The sequence below is a fragment of the Perca fluviatilis genome, chromosome 5, assembly GCF_010015445.1.
Source record: "Perca fluviatilis chromosome 5, GENO_Pfluv_1.0, whole genome shotgun sequence".
NCBI lineage: Eukaryota > Metazoa > Chordata > Actinopteri > Perciformes > Percidae > Perca > Perca fluviatilis.
The window spans coordinates 39,460,836-39,483,335 of record NC_053116.1 but is presented as its reverse complement, the minus strand read 5'-3'; the positions used below and the strand labels follow the sequence as shown (position 1 = coordinate 39,483,335).

The 22,500-nt window shown below is 42.4% G+C and overlaps 2 protein-coding genes across 2 annotated transcripts in view; one reads left to right on the top strand and one right to left on the bottom strand.

Moving 5' to 3' along the window:
- Positions 1-17,110, top strand: part of plxna3 (plexin A3) — a gene marked incomplete at its 5' end in the record, with an annotated part of 162,252 nt that extends 145,142 nt beyond the window's left edge. Inside the window, 8 exon segments of the mRNA XM_039799446.1 lie at positions 1,389-1,492; positions 5,087-5,183; positions 6,314-6,391; positions 7,657-7,769; positions 9,817-9,986; positions 12,074-12,286; positions 14,599-14,749; positions 16,981-17,110. Coding sequence (XP_039655380.1) covers positions 1,389-1,492; positions 5,087-5,183; positions 6,314-6,391; positions 7,657-7,769; positions 9,817-9,986; positions 12,074-12,286; positions 14,599-14,749; positions 16,981-17,076 — 1,022 coding nt within the window. The 3' untranslated portion in view covers positions 17,077-17,110.
- Positions 1-22,500, bottom strand: part of kcnd1 (potassium voltage-gated channel, Shal-related subfamily, member 1) — a 1,001,373-nt gene that overhangs the window by 935,369 nt on the left and 43,504 nt on the right. The gene's annotated exons all lie outside the window — the stretch shown is intronic.

Here is a 22,500-nt window from a genome sequence, read left to right as displayed (position 1 = left end):
TCGTAAAAGTAGTAGACCAGCAGCAGGCGTAGTAGCGCTAGTGGTAGTATAGTGGTAGTAGTAGTAGTAGTAGCAGCAGTGGTAGGGCAGTAGTAGTGGCAGCGGGGCGCGGCTAGTGGTAGTCGGTAGCAGCGCGGTAGTGAGTAGTAGCGGTAGTAGTAGTAGTGGTAGCTAGTGGTAGTGGCGCGGCAGTGGTAGGCGCGTAGCGCAGCGGTAGTGGTAGTAGCGTGGTAGTGTAGCGCAGTGGCAGCGGCAGTGGTAGTAGCGTGGTAGTAGTGGTAGCAGTGAGTAGTAGTGGCAGCAGCGGCAGCGTAGTGAGTAGCAGTGGTAGGGTAGTGGTAGCGGTGAGTAGCGGTAGGGTAGTAGTAGTAGCGGCAGCGGTGAGTAGCAGCGTGGCAGCGGCGGTAGTGAGTAGTAGCAGTGGTAGTAGCGGCGGCAGTGGTGGTGAGTAGCAGCAGCGGCGGCAGTGGAGTAGTAGCGGTAGTGGCGGTGGTAGTGGCAGCGGTAGCAGCGGTAGTAGTGGCAGTGGTAGCGAGTGGTAGTAGCAGTAGTAGTAGCAGCGGCAGTGGTAGCGGTAGTAGTAGCAGCAGCGGCAGTAGTAGTAGTAGCAGCAGCAGTGAGTAGTAGCGGCAGCAGCGGCGGTAGTAGTAGCAGTGGTAGCGGTAGTAGTAGCAGCAGTAGCAGCAGCGGTAGTAGTAGCGAGTAGTAGCAGTAGTAGTATTAGCAGTAGTAGTAGCGGCGTGAGTAGTAGCAGTAGCGGCAGGTAGTAGCAGGCGCTGGTAGTAGCGGTAGTAGTAGCAGCAGCGGTAGTAGCAGTAGTAGCAGTAGTAGTAGCAGTAGTAGCAGCAGTAGTAGCAGTAGTAGCAGTAGTAGTAGCAGCAGCAGCAGCAGTAGTAGCAGCAGTAGTAGCAGTAGTAGCAGTAGTAGCAGTAGCAGCAGTAGTAGCAGTAGTAGTAGTAGCGGTAGTAGTAGCAGTAGTAGTAGCAGCAGCAGTAGTAGCAGTAGTAGTAGCAGCAGCAGCAGTAGTAGTAGCAGCAGCAGTAGTAGCGGTAGTAGTAGCAGTAGTAGTAGCAGCAGCAGTAGTAGTAGCAGCAGTAGTAGTAGCGGCAGCAGTAGTAGTAGCAGCAGTAGTAGCAGTAGCAGCAGTAGTAGTAGCAGCAGTAGTAGTAGCAGCAGCAGCAGCGCCGCGTCAGACACCTTCTGGTGGTAAAGACGTAGAAAACACCACGCAGCAGAAACGCCACGCTCACGCCACGCAGCCAGCGTGCTGGAGACCTTAGATGTTAAACTGCGTTTCGTTGTCTCTGTTCTCGTAGTCTGTGCGATGACGATAAATAAATCATCTGATACGTCACGTTAACGCCTGTTTGTGTGTGTTCGGTTGTCAGAGTGGCGTCAGGGCCGACTGACCAGGATCATCCTGCAGGACGAAGACGTGACCACCAAGATAGAGAGCGACTGGAAGAGACTCAACACACTGGCACACTACCAGGTACACACACACACACACACACACACACACACACACACACACACACACACAGGTAACACACACACACACAGGTAACACACACACACACAGGTAACACACACACACACACACACACACACACACACAGGTAACACACACACACACAGGTAACACACACAAACACACACACAGGTAACACACACAAACACACTACCAGGTACACACACACACACACACACACAGGTAACACACACAAACACACTACCAGGTACACACACACACACACACACACACACACACACACACACACACACACACACAGGTAACACACACACACACACAGGTAACACACACACACACACACACACACAGGTAACACACACACACACACACAGGTAACACACACACACACACAGGTAACACACACACACAGGTAACACACACACACACACACACACACACACAGGTAACACACACACACACACAGGTAACACACACACACATTCGGCGAGACCTTCAAAGACTTCTCTTCCTCTCGTAATCCTGACTCCCGTTAATCCCTCTGTCTTCTCTCATTTCCATTTTTCATCTTTTACTTCTTCACATATTTCATTTTTTTCTGTTAATCTGTTTCTCATTTTAGATTTCTCACCATCTGTCTTTCACTTTCTTTATTACCTTCTTTTTTGTTTGCAACTTTTGCCAAATAACGGAAAAATCTAATTCTTGGGCTTAAACTTGGATAAGAATGATGAGCCAATCAGGAAGCATGTGTCCTTGTCTCCTCTCTCCTTGTCTCTCATTTCCTCTCCTCTTTTGCGTCCGTATTTACTACCTTCACCATGGAGGTTAGAAGAATGTATATGATATGTAGTTGTTGTCATTTCCAGACCATTAAATTAGTTTTGAAAGTGTGAACATTTGTTAGTTTCGTCTTTTGACCTTCGTTAGTGGGAGGGAAGTTGTTTCTGTACAAATCTTTTTCTGTACAAATGTCGCAGAATGTATATTATATTAATATAATCTTCTCCATAAGGACCGGCTGCTTTCACTCAGTCAGCAGTACGGTCAAACAGCGTATTTAAATGCAGATTAAAAGCTTAAATCATGAATATATATAAACTTTATTGCAGACACAGGTCCATATAACACATAATACAATATACATAGTATAAAAAAGAGATACAAAAATACATAATAATTGCATATTAACCTATAGGATATATAGGCTATTGCACCAATGCTGTCTTAACCTAGAAGTGTATCTATAACAGCTTTTCACAGGGCTGACTAGAGCTTCAGTTATGTGGTTCTCTGACTTGTCCAGGCGACACAGGAAACTAAACATCAGTCGTGTTAAGAGTGCCTCACAGGTCGGCACTCTAGTGGACACGAACAGATGACTAGGGACACGGAGCAGCAGCCTCATTGCATCATTGTATGCTACCTTGAGCCTCTGCATACTCTTTTTCTTATAGTTAGACCACAACTGAGCAGTAGGCCTATATAGCGGAGTGATGAAGTCAAGTCATTTTATTTGTATAGCACATTTAAACGAACAACTGTTGACCCAAAGTGCTTTACAGGTAGAACAGGGAAGGCAGAAACAGTATGCCTTAAGCTGCTTACACACACAGCCGACGGCCGACCTTTGACAGAACAGCCAGTCGAGGTGATCAGTCTCCCCGTGTTGGTCCAAAAAGTGCCACAGATCACTCCGAAAAGACGAGACGTACTACATCTAGTGATGCACCGAAATGAAAATTCTTGGCCGAAACCGAAAACCGAAAAAAGAGGAAACCAAGACCGAAAACCGAAACCGAAACACCGAAAGAAATTAAGCCAATTATTAGTACCATTGCATTTATGGCTATGACTGTGTACTAACTTTACTAAAATCAAGGCATTGCAATTGTATAAATTAATATTAAAGTTTAATTAAAAAAATATCTAGCAGAAATATGGCTACAATCTGATAGTCACATACAGTATACAGTAGCCTAAGAACAGAATAGCTTACCTATTGTTATTATTATTATTATTATTATTATTATTATTATTAATTGAGGCACTTTCTTGCAGGATTTCACTGAACATATCAGACAACGAGGGTGCATGCCCCTCATCTGGTGCAACGAGACAAGTCTTTTTCTCTGATCTCCTGCGCTGGTGTCCGTCTCCGTCTCCGCACGCGGGTTCTCCGCATCCATCGGTTGGCCTGGATCATTTCTCGTGCGCCCTGCTTTATTTCCGCATCCAAGTAATGGTCTTTATAACGCGGATCAAGTACAGTCGCGATGAAGTGCTGAGGATCCGAACAGATCTCACTGAAACGTGTGCTGACAGACTCTAAGAGCGTACTTTTCATTGTTTTCACTCCGTGGTCCGTCTCAACCTCGTTGCCTAGGAGACGCTTTGCAGGTGGAACGGATCGGGTACTGACACACGTGCAGGTCGCGGTTTCTGTGTGCGTCATCACAACATTTTCGGCCGTATTGTTTCGGTGATAAAGGTATTTCGGCCGAAAATTTTCGGTGGCCGAATATTCGGTGCATCCCTAACTACATCTCTATAACAGCAGGCGGTGCTAATCTGTAATTTTGCCCAAGAAATGAAAACCGGCAGCTGATTGGACGAACGCGTCACATGGGGTTTGTTTTCTCCGGAAATTCAAAGCCAGACTGTCATGGCGGCTCGTTCAGAATACGATATCTCATATTGTACTAAAATAGTTCACCGAGACATGTTACTGGAAACATCTGAAGAGAGAAATAGGCCGTGCAGTGTCTGAATCTGTCTTCATTTCAGATCAACAAAGGTCAGTTTGAAAGATTTTCGTCAGATTTTGAGAGACTCTAGTCACCTCATCCCGCTCGTCATTTCCGGGTGAGTCCCGACTGCCCTGCCGGCGACCGAACACGTCAGGTCGGCCAAAATGAACGCCGACAGCCCCCCCCCAGACTGACGACGGCACGGGACACACCGAACAGACTCGAGTCACCGACCTCACTAGACTGTCCCACGGCCGATTATCTCCTTGGTGTGTCAGCACCTTAAAAGATACATAATCGTATGTGCGAGGTACCATGAATATAGTTGGGCAAAGGAAGAATTAAATAATGTAACAGAATAAAACAACAAAGGAAGAATTAAATAATGTAACATAGAATAAAACAACAAAGGAAGAATTAAATAATGTAACAGAATAAAACAACAAAGGAAGAATTAAATAATGTAACAGAATAAAACAACAAAGGAAGAATTAAATAATGTAACATAGAATAAAACAACAAAGGAAGAATTAAATAATGTAACAGAATAAAACAACAAAGGAAGAATTAAATAATGTAACATAAAATAAAACAACAAAGGAACAACGTTTATATATACAAAAAGATATGAAAAAAAAAACTAAAAACTAGGAATCAGAGGGAGTTAACAGCCAGAGAGTGATGTGATGTAGTGATGAAGACGCTGAGTGACTCGTGTGGAGAGTGGTTCCTGATGCCGGGCGAGATAAAGGATCGACCGAGTCAGCTGACTGAATGGATAATGAGTCAGCTGACCGATGGAGCCGATTGGCTGATTGACTGATGTGTTGCTGTGTGTTGCTAGGTAACGGACGGCTCTCTGGTGGCGCTGGTCCAGAAGCAGGTTTCTGCGTACAACATCGCCAACTCCTTCACCTTCACCAGATCCCTGAGCAGATACGGTACTGCACACACGCACACACACGCAGACACATGCACACACACACACACGCACACACACACACACGCAGACACATGCACACACACACACCGCAGACACATACCACGCTTTACACACACACACACGCAGACACATGCACACACACCACGCAGACACATACACACACACACTACGCAGACACATGCGCACACTGCGCACACACACACACACACACGCGCAGACTACATACGCACACACACACACACACACACACTACACACACACACACACACACGCATGAACACATGCACACACGCACACACGCGCACACACACGCAGACACATGCACACACACACACACACGCAGACCTACACGCACACACACCCGGACACATACACACGCAACCTACGCAGACACATGCACACACACACACACTGCACACACACACACACACACACACGCAGACACATGCACACACACACACACACACACACACAACACATGCACACACACACACACACTTACACACAAACATGCAGACACATGCACACACACACACATGCACACACGCACACACACACAAACACATGCACACACACACATGCACACACACGCACCACACACACACATGCACACACACACACCGGACACATGCACACACACGCAAACACATGCACACACACATGCATACACCCTCACGCACGCACGCACACACATGCACACGCACACACATGCACACACACACATACATACGCACACACACACAACATGCACACACACACACACACTCCACGCACTTACACACACACACACAAGACGCAAACTACACACACATGCACACACAAATGCATAGACACACATATACGTACATACACACACATGCTGCGAACTACGCATGTCAATTACACATACACACACACACACACTCACGCACGCACGCACACACACACACATGCACGCACGCACACACACACACATGCACACACACACACACATGCATAGACACACACATGCATGCATACACACACATGCACGCACACACGCATGCGCACACACACATACACACACACTCACACTCACGTACACTCACACATACACACACTAACTCTTAGCTAATCAGAGAACTTATCTCTTTGTCTCTGTGTCTTCAGAGTCGTTACTTCGAACGTCCAGCAGTCCTGACAGTCTGAGATCCAGAGCTCCGATGATCACCCCGGACCAGGAGACAGGTACTGCAGCAGCAGACGTAGTACAAGTACAAGAAGTACTACTCAAGGGCAGAACGTTGGTTTTAAGCGTGAAGGGTCTGGTAGTGCTGCACAACTCATCCAATCATTATCCCGATCTTTGGCATCGTAAAGGAGCTTCAGTGTTGGCTTAACTTTTCAGACCCGGAAGCTTGGTCCATTATTTTCACAGTCTGTGGTAGTTCCGTATACATACTAGAGATGGCCCGATACCATTTCTTTTTGCTTCCAGATACTGCTTCTGATACCGAGTACCGATCCGATACCAGTGTGTCATATCATGTTATAACAGCTGTGTACTACTATCTCTGTATGGATGTGATATGATGTATAACAGCTGTATACTACTATCCCTGTATGGATGTGATATGATGTATAACAGCTGTATACTACTATCCCTGTATGGATGTGGTATGATGTATAACAGCTGTATACTACTATCCCTGTATGGATGTGATATGATGTATAACAGCTGTATACTACTATCTCTGTATGGATGTGATATGATGTATAACAGCTGTATACTACTATCTCTGTATGGATGTGATATGATATATAACAGCTGTATACTACTATCCCTGTATGGATGTGATATGATGTATAACAGCTGTATACTACTATCTCTGTATGGATGTGATATGATATATAACAGCTGTATACTACTATCTCTGTATGGATGTGATATGATGTATAACAGCTGTATACTACTATCCCTGTATGGATGTGATATGATGTATAACAGCTGTATACTACTATCCCTGTATGGATGTGATATGATGTATAACAGCTGTATACTACTATCTCTGTATGGATGTGATATGATGTATAACAGCTGTATACTACTATCTCTGTATGGATGTGATATGATGTATAACAGCTGTATACTACTATCTCTGTATGGATGTGATATGATGTATAACAGCTGTATACTACTATCTCTGTATGGATGTGATATGATTTCTATCTCTGTTGTCGGTCTGGCTCAGGTTAAACTCTTTAATGCCACAGAACTTTCTTTTATTCTCCAGTTTGACAGTCAGTTATAACGGAAAAACAACATAAATAAACTACTTCAACGTAGATTTTCATTAGGGCTTTATTATGTGGTATCGGATCGGTGCATAAACTCCAGTACCTCCCGATACCAGCGTTTTAGGCAGTATCGGAGCCCATACCGATGCTGGTATCGGTATGGGCTCCGACCATCTCTAATACATTCTGTATACAACTGTGTTGTGTGTTTTCAGGGACTAAACTGTGGCACCTGGTGAAGAACCACGAGCACAGCGACCAGAGAGAAGGAGACCGAGGCAGCAAGATGGTCTCTGAGATCTACCTGACCAGACTGCTGGCTACCAAGGTAACAAACACAACCATGTCGAGCTGTGTGCGGTATTTTCTGACCAAGGGCGTAGGTTTGGTTTCAACATGGGGGGGAAAAACATTATAACTGGGTGGTCTGTGGGTCCAAAAACCTTTTGAGCGTCTGAAACATATACAGTACAGGCCAAAAGTTTGGATACACCTTCTCATTCAATGTGTTTCTTTATTTTCATGACTATTTACATTGTAGATTCTCACTGAAGGCATCAAAACTATGAATGAACACATATGGAATTATGTTCTTAATAAAAAAGTGTAGGAATAACTGAAAACATATCTTATATTTTAGATTCTTCAAAGTAGCCACCCTTTGCTTTTTTGATAACTCTGCAAACCCTTGGTGTTCTCTCAATGAGCTTCATGAGGTAGTCACCTGAAATGGTTTTACCTTCACAGGTGTGCTTTGTCAGGGTTCATTAGTGGAAGTTTTTCCCTATTAATAAAAAAAGCAAAGGGTGGCTACTTTGAAGAATCTAAAATATAAGACATGTTTTCAGTTATTTCACACTTTTTTGTTAAGTACATAATTCCATATGTGTTCATTCATAGTTTTGATGCCTTCAGTGAGAATCTACAATGTAAATAGTCATGAAAATAAAGAAACACATTGAATGAGAAGGTGTGTCCAAACTTTTGGCCTGTACTGTATATACAACATATATAACATATATGACTGTTATCCAACCCTACTTCTTAACAGTAGGGCTGGATCCAAATATCAGACTTTACGACTTTACGGATATTCATTTGTTAGGTAGGTATTCAAAATTCTATTTGGGATTCGAATATTCATTTATTTTTTTATTTTTTTCATTCAACACTGTAATAATAATAATAATAATAATAATAATAATGAGACATATTCAAGTTTTGGATAAACACAACCACAACTAAACCCACATAAACGCTGGGGAATAAAGAAAGTAACCAAGAAAGTACTATTACTTTGATGAACTTTTACTAAAGTACAAGTAAGATTACTCAAGTAAAAGTAAAAAGTACCTCATTTAATCCTAGTGTTGTCTTCCCATCGACCATGCAATTATTTTAAATTTTTTTGGGGGGGTAAAAATTTCAAATTAAAACTTTTTTTGGTGACATTTGTCACTTTTTTCAAAAAATGTCATCACTTTTTTCCCGATGTTCTTCCGAATTTTAGTCACAAATTTCCTATGTTATTGTCGACGTTTTTGCCAATTTTTGTCGTTCTTTGATCATTTATTTTTCAAACTCTAGAAAATTGAATGACGCACCCAAATTCAATGAAAATAGTGAACTGATCTTTTATTTTACTTGTAAAGAGTAATGGTTGTACGGAACCATCCACGTTATGTTTTTGGACAATTTTGGTTGAAAGAAACCCAAATTTCGTAATATATAAACTTTTTGAAAATGGGTCAAATTTGACCCGAGGACACCAGGAGGGTTAAATGTGCTCAGAGTAAATGTTACTTAGTTTATTTTTTTTAAGATTATTTTTTGTTCAGGTTTTAGCTACAGAGACATCTCTTCTTCTGTACTATCTTTGATTGCACTCACACATGCTCAGTAGCTCAGATTGTAGCTCATGTCAGCTAGCTCCATAGACAGTAAAAGAAAGGCTGTTTCTCCAACTTCAGTCAGTAACAAGGCAGGATCAGCTGGGAGACTTCTTCTAAACCAGGGAGCACATGGAAGTAGTTCTTTTGGAGATTATGGTGAACTAGTGTGTGTTGTAGCAGTGCTTTGCTATTGAGAACGAGGTAGCATGCTAACGCTACGAGCTAACGGTTGCGGCTCGTTTCGGCTAGTGCCGTAGAAAGCCGTGCAGATGTTGACCAGCTCACCAGGAGACTGAAGGCAGGACACATTCAGAAACCAGATCTCACTCAGAACACCATGGATGGATTTTTATCAAAGTCTGTATGTGTGTGGAAGCACCAGAGACACAAAATAACACCCCAAATCCCAGAAAAAGTGTTTTTTTTTCATAATATGGGCACTTTAAAATATTTAACCCCATGCTTTGGTCCTCCCACCACCAGGGGACGCTGCAGAAGTTTGTGGACGACCTGTTTGAGACGGTGTTCAGCACCGCCCACCGGGGCTCTGCTCTCCCATTGGCTATCAAGTACATGTTCGACTTCCTGGACGAGCAGGCCGACAAACGGCAGATCAGCGACCCGGACGTCCGACACACCTGGAAGAGCAACTGGTGAGAGAACATAATCAAGAGACGGTAGAAAGACTTCTCTCACGAGACGTAGACACAAACAAAAGTTTAAAGGCGCGGTAAGCGATGCTGCGCAAAGATCGTTTATATTTGAACTCAACTGCCAAACCAATACAATACAATTGGTTGAAATAGTGTTTTGTGGCTCGTGCACTCCTTTCTGTTTGTTTACCATTAAAGGACCCATGGCATGAAAATGTCACTTTATGAGTTTTTTTAACATTAATATGAGTTCCCCCAGCCTGCCTATGGTCCCCCAGTGGCTAGAAATGGTGATAGGTGTAAACAGAGCCCTGGGTATCCTGCTCTGCCTTTGAGAAAATGAAAGCTCAGATGGACCAATCAGGAATCTTCTCCTTATGAGGTCATAAGGAGCAAGGTTACCTCCCCTTTCTCTGCTTTGCCCGCCCAGAGAATTTGGCCCACCCATGAGAGAGAGACTTCAGATACAGTATTAGGGGACCACTAAGGTCTATATAAAAGAGACTTCAGATACAGTATTAGGGGACCACTAAGGCCTATATAAAAGAGACTTCAGATACAGTATTAGGGGACCACTAAGGCCTATATAAAAGAGACTTCAGATACAGCATTAGGGGACCACTAAGGCCTATATAAAAGAGACTTCAGATACAGTATTAGGGGACCACTAAGGTCTATATAAAAGAGACTTCAGATACAGTATTAGGGGACCACTAAGGTCTATATAAAAGAGACTTCAGATACAGCATTAGGGGACCACTAAGGCCTATATAAAAGAGACTTCAGATACAGTATTAGGGGACCACTAAGGTCTATATAAAAGAGACTTCAGATACAGTATTAGGGGACCACTAAGGTCTATATAAAAGAGACTTCAGATACATTATTAAGGGACCACTAAGGCCTATATAAAAGAGACTTCAGATACAGTATTAGGGGACCACTAAGGTCTATATAAAAGAGACTTCAGATACATTATTAAGGGACCACTAAGGCCTATATAAAAGAGACTTCAGATACAGTATTAGGGGACCACTAAGGTCTATATAAAAGCATCCAAAGAGCACCATGTCATGGGACCTTTAACTCAGCCAGAGCTGTGTATTTACACCGGATTGTTTTTTTACAGCGCACACAGAAAATATAAAGCTAGGTGACCTTAAGATATTTGCTGAATTTGATAAAAAGTAGAAATTATATTAAGGCTTTAGTTCGTAACTTCTTGATATTTATGAACGTCCGTTACATTCAAGCCGTTACCAAATGAGTTGCTACAAAGCTAATTAAGACTATCAGCTCCACACAACTCTCTGTGTATCTCTCAGTATGGCTGTGTTCAGAAGATTGTGGCATCTGAAGCTCGAGTGAAGATAATGACCTCTTCTGAAGAGTCCATCATGTGTTTTTAATCCTACGTGTCCTCCTTGGCTACTAGCAACTGCGTGTAGGAGGGGGTTTGGGGGTGCGTGATCACAGAAGGCTTGTATCATGTGGACATGCAGACAGTTTTGTTGTCATTACTTAGAATTCCTCCTGGGGGAGACAGAAACTACGCACCATAGCTTTAACATTGCTTACTCACTCTGATGAACAGCTGACTTCTGACTCACAGTGTCAGGTTCAATTCCTGTGCAATAACCCAGCAACACTGTCTCTAATCAGCACCGGTTTACTGGTTCCACTTCTTATTTATTCATCATTCTCTATTTCAGAGCTGTTCATACTGTTCATATTGTAATATTATACTTATATAATAACATAATACTTATTTATTCCAGCATCCTTTGCACTATATGCTCTATAATTAAAATAATAATAATTTATCATAAAAATAATTACTCCTGCACACTTTGCACTCTTCATTGCACTATTGCCTCAACCTGTCTATATGGTTTCTGTTTATAGTGTGTATATATTGGTTTTTGTTGTTTAATTTTGTATGAGTAAGCACATTGTGAGCATTGTATAATCCAAAGTAAAATTCCTTGTATGTGTCCTCATACCTGGCAAATAAAGCTGATTCTGATTCTGATTACTGTACCTTTTTAAAGATTTAACGACTGTTTCCTCTCTCGGTGTGTCCGCAGTCTTCCTCTCAGGTTCTGGGTGAACGTCATAAAGAATCCTCAGTTTGTGTTCGACATCCACAAGAGCAGCATCACCGACGCCTGTCTGTCGGTGGTCGCCCAGACCTTCATGGACTCCTGCTCCACGTCCGAACACCGGCTCGGCAAAGACTCTCCGTCCAACAAGCTGCTCTACGCTAAAGACATCCCCAACTACAAGAGCTGGGTGGAGAGGTAGATAACATGCTAACCGGCTAATATACTGTAATACACAACGTAAAACTAGATTGAGAGGTTGCTAACCGGCTAATATACAGCAATACACAACGTAAAACTGGGTGGAGAGGTAGCTAACATGCTAACCGGCTAATATACTGTAATACACAACATAAAAACTGGGTGGAGAGGTAGATAACATGCTAACCGGCTAATATACTGTAATACACAACATAAAAACTGGGTGGAGAGGTAGATAACATGCTAACCGGCTAATATACTGTAATACACAACATAAAAACTGGGTGGAGAGGTAGATAACATGCTAACCGGCTAATATACTGTAATACACAACTTAAAACGGGGTGGAGAGGTAGCTAACATGCTAACCGGCTAATATACTGTAATACAAAATGTAAATCTGGGTATAGAGGTAGCTAACATGCTAATGAGCTAATATACTGTAATACACAACTTAAAACGGGGTGGAGAGGTAGCTAACATGCTAACCGGCTAATATACTGTAATACAAAATGTAAAACTGGGTATAGAGGTAGCTAACATGCTAATGAGCTAATATACTGTAATACACAACGTAAAACGGGGTGGAGAGGTAGCTAACATGCTACCCGGCTAATATACTGTAATACACAACGTAAAACTGGGTATAGAGGTAGCTAACATGCTAATGAGCTAATATACTGTAATACACAACATAAAAACTGGGTATAGAGGTAGCTAACATGCTAACCGGCTAATATACTGTAATACACAACATAAAAACTGGGTATAGAGGTAGCTAACATGCTAATGAGCTAATATACTGTAATACACAACTTAAAACGGGGTGGAGAGGTAGCTAACATGCTACCCGGCTAATATACTGTAATACACAACGTAAAACTGGGTGTAGAGGTAGCTAACATGCTAATGAGCTAATATACTGTAATACACCGCAAAAAACTGGGTGTAGAGCGCTAACATGCTAATGAGCTAATATACTGTAATACACAACGTAAAACGGGGTGGAGAGGTAGCTAACATGCTACCCGGCTAATATACTGTAATACACAACGTAAAACTGGGTATAGAGGTAGCTAACATACTAACCAGCTAATATACTGTAAAACACAACGTAAAACTGGGTGTAGAGGTAGCTAACATGCTAATGAGCTAATATGCTGTAATACACAACATAAAAACTGGGTATAGAGGTAGCTAACATGCTAATGAGCTAATATACTGTAATACACAACTTAAAACGGGGTGGAGAGGTAGCTAACATGCTACCCGGCTAATATACTGTAATACACAACGTAAAACTGGGTGTAGAGGTAGCTAACATGCTAATGAGCTAATATACTGTAATACACAACGTAAAACTGGGTGTAGAGGTAGCTAACATGCTAATGAGCTAATATACTGTAATACACAACGTAAAACGGGGTGGAGAGGTAGCTAACATGCTACCCGGCTAATATACTGTAATACACAACGTAAAACTGGGTATAGAGGTAGCTAACATACTAACCAGCTAATATACTGTAATACACAACGTAAAACTGGGTATAGAGGTAGCTAACATACTAACCAGCTAATATACTGTAAAACACAACGTAAAACTGGGTGTAGAGGTAGCTAACATGCTAATGAGCTAATATGCTGTAATACACAACGTAAAACTGGGTGTAGAGGTAGCTAACATGCTAATGAGCTAATATGCTGTAATACACAATGTAAAACTGGGTGGAGAGGTAGCTAAAATGCTAATGAGCTAATATTCTGTAATACACAATGTAAAAACTTGGTAGCTAACTTCTTAGCTAGCCTGCTAACTAATATGAAGGTTTTAAGAGCTACATAGAAAGGTAGCTAACATGCTAACCAGCTAATATACTGTAATACACAACGTAAGTAGTGGATGGAAAGGTAGCTAACATGCTAACTAGTTAATGTAACTACTTAACACACCAGTAGCTTAGGTTAGTCTTTAACCTCTCACACAGAACTCACTGGAATCTAAAGTTAGAATAACCTAAAGCTAGTTAAAATTGTATAAAACTAAATCACTATAAAGTTATATTTAATGTTATTAATATACGCTATCAACAAGAGACAGTTACCTTATTCATTTAACGGTTAACTCTTAACGTAATGTGACATAAATCATATAAATGAGTGTTGACCTTCAGGCCAAGGTACAAAAAAATGACAATTAGTGCTGGAGACTGATGTTATTATCTGGGTAAATTAACAACACATTGGCTTGTTGACACAATTAGTAAAGTTTAAAGTCGTACAATGTGTGTTTGTGTGTGTTTTTCCGGCAGATACTACAGGGATATTGCGAAGCTGCCGAGCATCAGCGATCAGGACATGGACGCCTACCTGGTAGAGCAGTCGCGTCTGCACGGCACCGAGTTCAACACACTGAGCGCGCTCAGTGAGCTCTACTTCTACATCAACAAGTACAAGGAAGAGGTGAGGGGGGGGGGCGTGGTTTTTAATTATAGTGTTGAATCACAACAGGAGTTAACTTTACAGATAGAGCAGGTCTAGACCACACTCTATAATTACACACAAGGGGTCCTATTTTAACCATCTGAGCGCACGGTGTGGAGCGCCTGGTGCAGGTGTGTTTAGGGCGTGTCCAAATCCACTTTTGCTAGTTTGACGGCAGTAAAAAGTGTCTGTGTGCCGGGCGCCTGGTCCTAAAGGGTTGTCCTTAGTGTCTTCATTAATCAGAGGTGTGTTTTGGGCGTAACATGCAATCAACCAATCAGAGAGCAGCTCCCATTCCCTTTAAAAGCCAGGCGCGTTTGGACCTTGGAGCATTGCTGTTATGATGGAGGATTTACACCCTAATATTTTTATTTGAAATCTTCTGCATGTGTGTGTGTGTGTGTGTGTGTGTGTGTGTGTGTGTGCGCTGTTGTGTCCCTGTGTGTGTGTGTGTGTGTGTGTGTGTGTGTGCTGTTGTGTGTCCCTGTGTGTGTAACAAGCATAGTGTGCGCGAGCTGTGCACGAGCCTAGGAGCATTTTACTAATGCTCTGTTAAAATAACAATGAAATGCTGCGTTATTGACTTTAGACCAGGTTTTTGTTGGTCAATGCCGCGATTGTGGAGTTAGAATCATGCCAAAACCTCACACACACACACACACACACACACACACACACACACACACACAAACGTGTTTTACGCCTCCGATTCACAAACAAACTCAGTGTGGTTTGCAAATACAAAACATCATTCACAAACTAATGCATTTTGTTCTGCAAATAACAAACCTAACTATCAAACAAATACAGTCTGTTTTACACATACAAAGAAACGTATTTCTTCAAGTACAAAATAAATTCTGCAAGTACGAAAAACTATCACGTGACTTTTGGCATAATTTTCCGCCTTGCTGATCCACACACAAATGCAGGTACATTTTCTAACAAATGTCCTGTAATTTGCACTCCACAACAGCAGGTGGCGCTGTTAAGTCAATTTAAGCCCGCATATATGTATATTGAAGCGATACTGGCGTTAAAGACCCGCTGATCGTTGTCTGATTCTCTGAAATGAATGCCAGCATTGCATTGTGGGAAATCGGCTTTGCATACTGTAATATTTCACCAGTATGCATTTCTTTATTTTAATAATATTATTTTGGTCTTATTACTGGTGAAATATTACAGTATGCTGTAAGACAGAACAGATATGATCAGAGTTGGGCGCATGCAAAGCCGATTTCCCACAATGCAATGCTGGCATTCATTTCAGAGAATCAGACAACGATCAGCGCGTCTTTAACGCCAGTATCGCTTCAATATACATCTATATAATCAGTGGTTTTGTCACCAGCAACAACACGTTGCTCAGCTTTGTTCCAGGAAGTTATGCACCGTAATAACGTTTAAAAAAATCAGCGTGTTTATATCTATGGTCCTGGAAGGCTTAAATTGACTTAACAGCGCCACCTGCTGTTGTGGAGTGCAAATTACAGGACATTTGTTAGAAAATTTACCTGCATTTGTGTGTGGATCAGCAAGGCGGAAAATTAGTGCCAAAAGTCACGTGACAGTTTTTCGTACTTGTAGAATTTGTTTTGTACTTGAAGGATTTTTTTTTTTTGTACTTGTAGGATTTTTTTTTGTACTTGAAGGATTTTTTTTGTCATTGAAGAAATACGTTTCTTTGTATGTGTAAAACATACTGTATTTGTTTGATAGGTAGGTTTGTTATTTGCAGAACAAAATGCATTAGTTTGTGAATGATGTTTTGTATTTGCAAACCACACTGAGTTTGTTTGTGAATCGTTGGGCGTGAGTAAAACACGTTTTGTGTGTGTGTGTGTGAGGTTTTGGCATGATTCTAACTCCATACGCGAGCACTTCCCGCTGCCTCAAGATAGCAATGCACCTGAACACACCTCCCTGTAAGACCAGCACGCCCAGAATGCACCTGAACACACCTCCCTGTAAGACCAGCACGCCCAGAATGCACCTGAACACACCTCCCTGTAAGACCAGCACGCCCAGAATGCACCTGAACACACCTCCCTGTAAGACCAGCACGCCCAGAATGCACCTGAACACACCTCCCTGTAAGACATTGTCTTTTGTAGCTAATGTGACTGTAGGGTTAGAGACTGAAATCCTAATTTTCTGTGTCTGTATGATCTGATCTGATTTCTCATGTCTTTCCTCCGTCTCTGCAGATCCTGACGGCGTTGGACCGGGACGGGTACTGTCGCAAACACAAGCTGAGGCACAAACTGGAGCAAGCCATCAACCTGATGTCTGGGAGCAGCTGAGAGGAGGGGAGGGACGGATGGACTGATAGATGGATGGATGGATGGATGGATGGGGGGGAGGGGGGTGGAAGGGGAAGAAGAATGGGGGAGGGGGGAAGTGAAGGCATTTTGTTTTTCTGAACTGTGTAAACAGTCAGCAGAACTGCTCAGCGTTGGACCGAACTGACAGCCACAGCTCTGGCCCTTTAAGGCAATTTGCAATGAATCCATCCAATGTATTCATTGATTGATTAATTGATTGATTGATTTGAAGACTGATTACCTGGACGGCTGGGACCCCAACTACCTCCGTTTGGTTGGTTTTGGGGACAGAAAATCAGTTTCCAAACCGATTTGGATACATTCACAACAACAACAACAACAACAACAACAACGTGACTTCAACGTGGAATGAACGAAGTCATTTTGGGACAAAAATAAAACAACAAAAAACCTTCTAGATGCATCTGTCGGTTTGGATTTTGGATTTAAATTCACTGCAGGTGTCAGCAGGGATCAAAGCAAAAGGGTGAGGGCGCGTGGCTGTGGAAAGACCTGGAAACGACATGAGGACTTCAGGATTCACAGCCTGGTTGGGAACTTTCTAGATGCTAGGTTGAAGAGCAAAAAGGCTGAGTCAAGTTTCCGTCAAAAGCTCTACGGACTTTACTTCGAAAGGCTCGGTCTGGTTATAAGGATCAAGAAACTTAAGCTTACGATGAGAGAGGGACAAAGTAAAATCGCAACAGGTTTGATCTTACCTTCAGAGCCTTTTTCGTAGTCGAGACGAATCGATATATCACAATATCTAAATGTTGAGTCGAGGCTTTTCTGCAGACGTTCCCAAGCCTCTTTTCCTGATGTCATTCCTTTGGGCCAGTTGTCCTCACCGTGAATCCTTAGCCTTGCGTGGAAGGATCCATATTCACTGTTCAGGTCAAGCTTTAAGGAAGGAAACGTCAAAGTCAGACTCAAGAGGTTGTTCCAAGCTTTAACGGAAAAGGAGAAGGAAAGCATGTAAACCGATGGCTTGACCTAACCGTGAAATCACAGCTTAGTCTCGAAAAAAGATGTGGAATCCAAGTGGAAACCAACGGGAGTTCATCTTTGGAGATTTTTAGGAAAATAAAAAGGACTCCCAAGAGCCGAGACATATTTGACTTGACCCGGGACTGTTTTCGGCCAAGCCTCGTCAGGATCTAGAAGTTTCTAAGTTGCTGTATAACCACTCGATGTTTCTCTCTGGACAATCACTCTGTACCACAGCACACTGAGCCCGATGCCTACCGACCGACCGGTACCTGTGTCCATAAACCCTAAATCCTCTCCTTCTTTTATCCCCAGAAACTCCTCAGAATTTGCTTTGTTCCATTTCATCTCCTATCTTCCCCTTCTCCCTTTTCCATCCTTTCCAACTAAGTTTCCTCTTTCAGTTTCCCCCCCTTTTTTTAATTCCTTCCCTTGCCCCACCCCTCCCCCCCCACCCCACCCCTCCTCCATCATTGGTCAGCCACGCTGTCCTCTGGCCATCCTATTGGCCAGGAAAACCTCTTTAGTAACTTACTGCCCGACCAATCGAGACTGTGGAATTCGCCAGAATCGTGAAATAGTTCAACAGAAATCAATCCAGAATTACATTATGAATACATTCCAGCGCAGGCACACAGGCAGAGGTCTGTAAATGAAGCAGGTTGACTCGCTAATTTTAGAGTGGACTGGCTGGCTGACTGGCTGTTTTTCAGGACCAGAACGACCTGGAAAACTGGGGTTCTGGACTCAGCACCAGTTGGTAAACTTTGACGCCAGTTGGTGCATATTCGACGTTGCACATTCACCCACATACAGCCATGCTTTCACAGCACCGTGCAAACACCCCCCCTCCCCCATGTGCCCAGGAGGAAAAAAATACTGTGCAGAAGCTACAAGCCCAGTGCCATGTAAAGACCGGACCGGATCGCGTCAGAACTGGACCGGACTCGGACCAAAACCCCCAGATCTAAAAACAAACCTGTAACTCGAGAAGAAGACTTTTAAGACTTGTGGCCATAATTGTAAACGAAAACGAAAAAAAAAAAGAACGATTATAATAATAATAATAATAATTAATTAATGACGATGATGATGATAAAGTATAAAAGTTTAAAAAAGGATGCAAAAAAAAATACATGAAAAAAAAACGAAATGTTAAACATGTTATAGGAACTTTGTGGATTTGACAGAATGGATTTTACGGAGCTGAACTTGTATAAAGCTGAACATTATTCTACATCAGAGTCTGGAGAGAGAGAGAGAGAGAGAGCCAGGAGACGGGCTGAGACCGAACCAAGTCCGTCCTCACACCGGACTGAACCGGACTGAACCGGACTGAACCGGACTCAGCAAGTATCTGTTCTGTATGTCAACGGTGGGAGAACATACAGGACTTTTTGGTACTTGTTGTTCTGCCAAACTGGACGTTTGTTTGAACCGGAGTGCGTTGCATCAGATGGAGGATCGAGGGGCAGCCCGGTTGGGGCGGCCCGGTTGGGGGCGGCCCGGTTGGGGGTACGGGTGGCGTTCGAATGGGGGTTAAAATGTTGCATGTGTTACTGTACAATGTGTTGCAATGTTTACGATAAGCTTCTGTACATCCTAAAGAAAGAATGAGGGCGATTTCACACTGCCGGCCAGTAGTCTCAACTCTACAAAAACTTCACATTAAAACTCGAGAATGGGATTCTTTGACGGATCGATGCAGCAGTAAAGTAACTTCAAGCTTTAGCGCGTAACTTTTTAATATTTATGAACGTCCGTTACATTCAAGCCGTTGCCAAATAAGTTGCTGCAAAGCTGATTAAAGGTTTTGTATAGGTAGGGTGGTGAAGATCCAGGACTTAGCCAAAGAATTTGAACATTGACAACTTCTCAGTCCCTCCCCCCCTTTCTGCTAAAGCCCAAAACGGTCTCCTAAGCCCCTCCCCCCACAAGGGAGAATGAATGCGTGTGCATGAGCAGTGATGACACGCAATTAGACACCCCCTCTGGCCCTGATTGGTGCATCTGAACAGTTAGAGATATGACCTCTTCTGAAGAGTCCATCATGTGTTTTTAATCCTCCATGTCCTCCTTGGCTACTAGCAACTGCGTGAAGGAGGGGGGAGGGGGGGTGGTGCGTGATCACAGGAGACTTGAATCATGTGGACGCGCCGACAGCGTTGTTGTCATTACTTAGAATTCCTCGTGGGAGAGACAGAAACTACGCACTATAGCTTTAAGAAGTATCCCTAACCCTTGTGTGGTCCTCGGGTCAAATCTGACCTGTTTTCAAAGATCTGTATCAAAAATATGTGTTTCTTTCAACCAGATTGCCCAAAAATAACATGGATGGTTCCATACGTGAAATGAAACAGGCTGTAATTATCTATCAACTCAAAAATCTATCAAATTATTATTTTTTTTACTCAAAATTAGGGTTAATTTTAATATGAATGAGGTTTATTGACCACAAATTCCAAACATACAGTACAGGCCAAAAGTTTGGACACACCTTCTCATTCAGTGTGTTTCTTTATTTTCATGACTATTTACATTGTAGATTCTCACTGAAGGCATCAAAACTATGAATGAACACATATGGAATTATGTACTTAACAAAAAAGTGTGAAATAACTGAAAACATGTCTTATATTTTAGATTCCTCAAAGTAGCCACCCTTTGTTTTTTTTGATAACTCTGCAAACCCTTGGTGTTCTCTCAATGAGCTTCATGAGGTAGTCACCTGAAATGGTTTTACCTTCACAGGTGTGCTTTGTCAGGGTTAATTAGTGGAATTATTTCCCTTATTAATAAAAAAGCAAAGGGTGGCTACTTTGAAGAATCTAAAATATAAGACATGTTTTCAGTTATTTCACACTTTGTTGTTAAGAACATAATTCCATATGTGTTCATTCATAGTTTTGATGCCTTCAGTGAGAATCTACAATGTAAATAGTCATGAAAATAAAAAGGAAACACATTGAATGAGAAGGTGTGTCCAAACTTTTGGCCTGTACTGTAAGTGTAAAACTAGCGTTGATAAGTTGGAATGAAGTTGGCTTAGAAGATGTAACACAGAATTGGAAAATATATACTTTATGAAACAGGCAAAACAGAACAGGGTCAATATTCCTGTTAAATATTGCTTTAAATAATGATTTCAAGCCTGGGGAGGGGAGTTGGCTTCCCGGGGGAAATCTAAAAGACTTTGACCCATCGTTCCTCGGGAATCGTTTCTATCCGAACCGCGATATCTCGTTCCGGCGTCCAACAATGTTCAGACCGCCTACTGGAGCCCAGTGTGACTCGCTCTCATTCTCTCTGTATGAACGATGGTTTTAAACAAGGCAACGCGCGCCTCGTCTCCTCTTTACACTTAGTTTTTTCTGTGGTAGAACATTTTCACTTCGCACAACTGCATCATATTTATTGTTCAGAGGTCAGTTTTGGGTCTAAATTAAAAGCTCAACGATGGATTTGATCTTTTTGAAAAACACACAAAAACTACTTTCTGTTTCTGCTCAGCGGGGACGTTTTCAGTCCACGTAGGTTTTTAACATTTCTTTAAATACATTTTCTTTACGTTTCAGCAGCGCCGCGCGGCACATACGGACGCAGAATTGTGCAGATTTTTCCCCAGATTTCAAACAAATTAAAAAAATTTAAATAAAACGTCAAATTGTCCGCTACATTTTGCCGATTTTCGTTCTGTATAACCGCTGAAAACTTACAAAATCTGCAGATTTCTTTTGGGTCAACTAATGTTTTTTTTACTTGTTACATTTTTCTAGCATCGTTGCAGTAACTCTGGTATAATCAGGTTGGGCTACCAGTTAATGTCTGTAACTTGAAATTAGGGATGCACCGAATCCAGATTTTTGGGGTTGGGCTGAATCCTGAACTCCCTGGTTGAGATGGTGCTGAATCCTCCTCCCATCCTCAGTCCATGAACACACTAAACACATGAATGAAGTAAACAACGTCCACAGCTGTGTATTTTTCATTTTATTTACCTGAAGTTGCTGCTCAAGTCAGTGGCTATCATTTCCCCAATTGCTGCATGAATGGCTTTGGCTCGTAGGTGATCTGAGGCCCACTGTTTGTTTGTTCGGTGGAGGGCAAAGCCGGTAATGGTCGTCTGGTTAACACCAGTTTTTAGCAGGGACTCTCCTTCCTTTGCCGTAGCTGAAGTTGCTGCATTCTGGCTGCTGTCTGGAGATTCCTTCGTGCACAACTCGTATTCTTTCAGATGTTTCAGACCAGATGTTGTAACAGCGGCCATGTTGTGTATAGTTTCGGGTCCTCGCCACCACCAGACCAATCAGCATTGAACAGATTGAACATGTAGCTGGACTTGAATGGTCTTCTTTTGACTGAAAGTTCTGCCAAACAACAACTTGTTCTGCTCACCAGATCCATGTCCACTTCCTC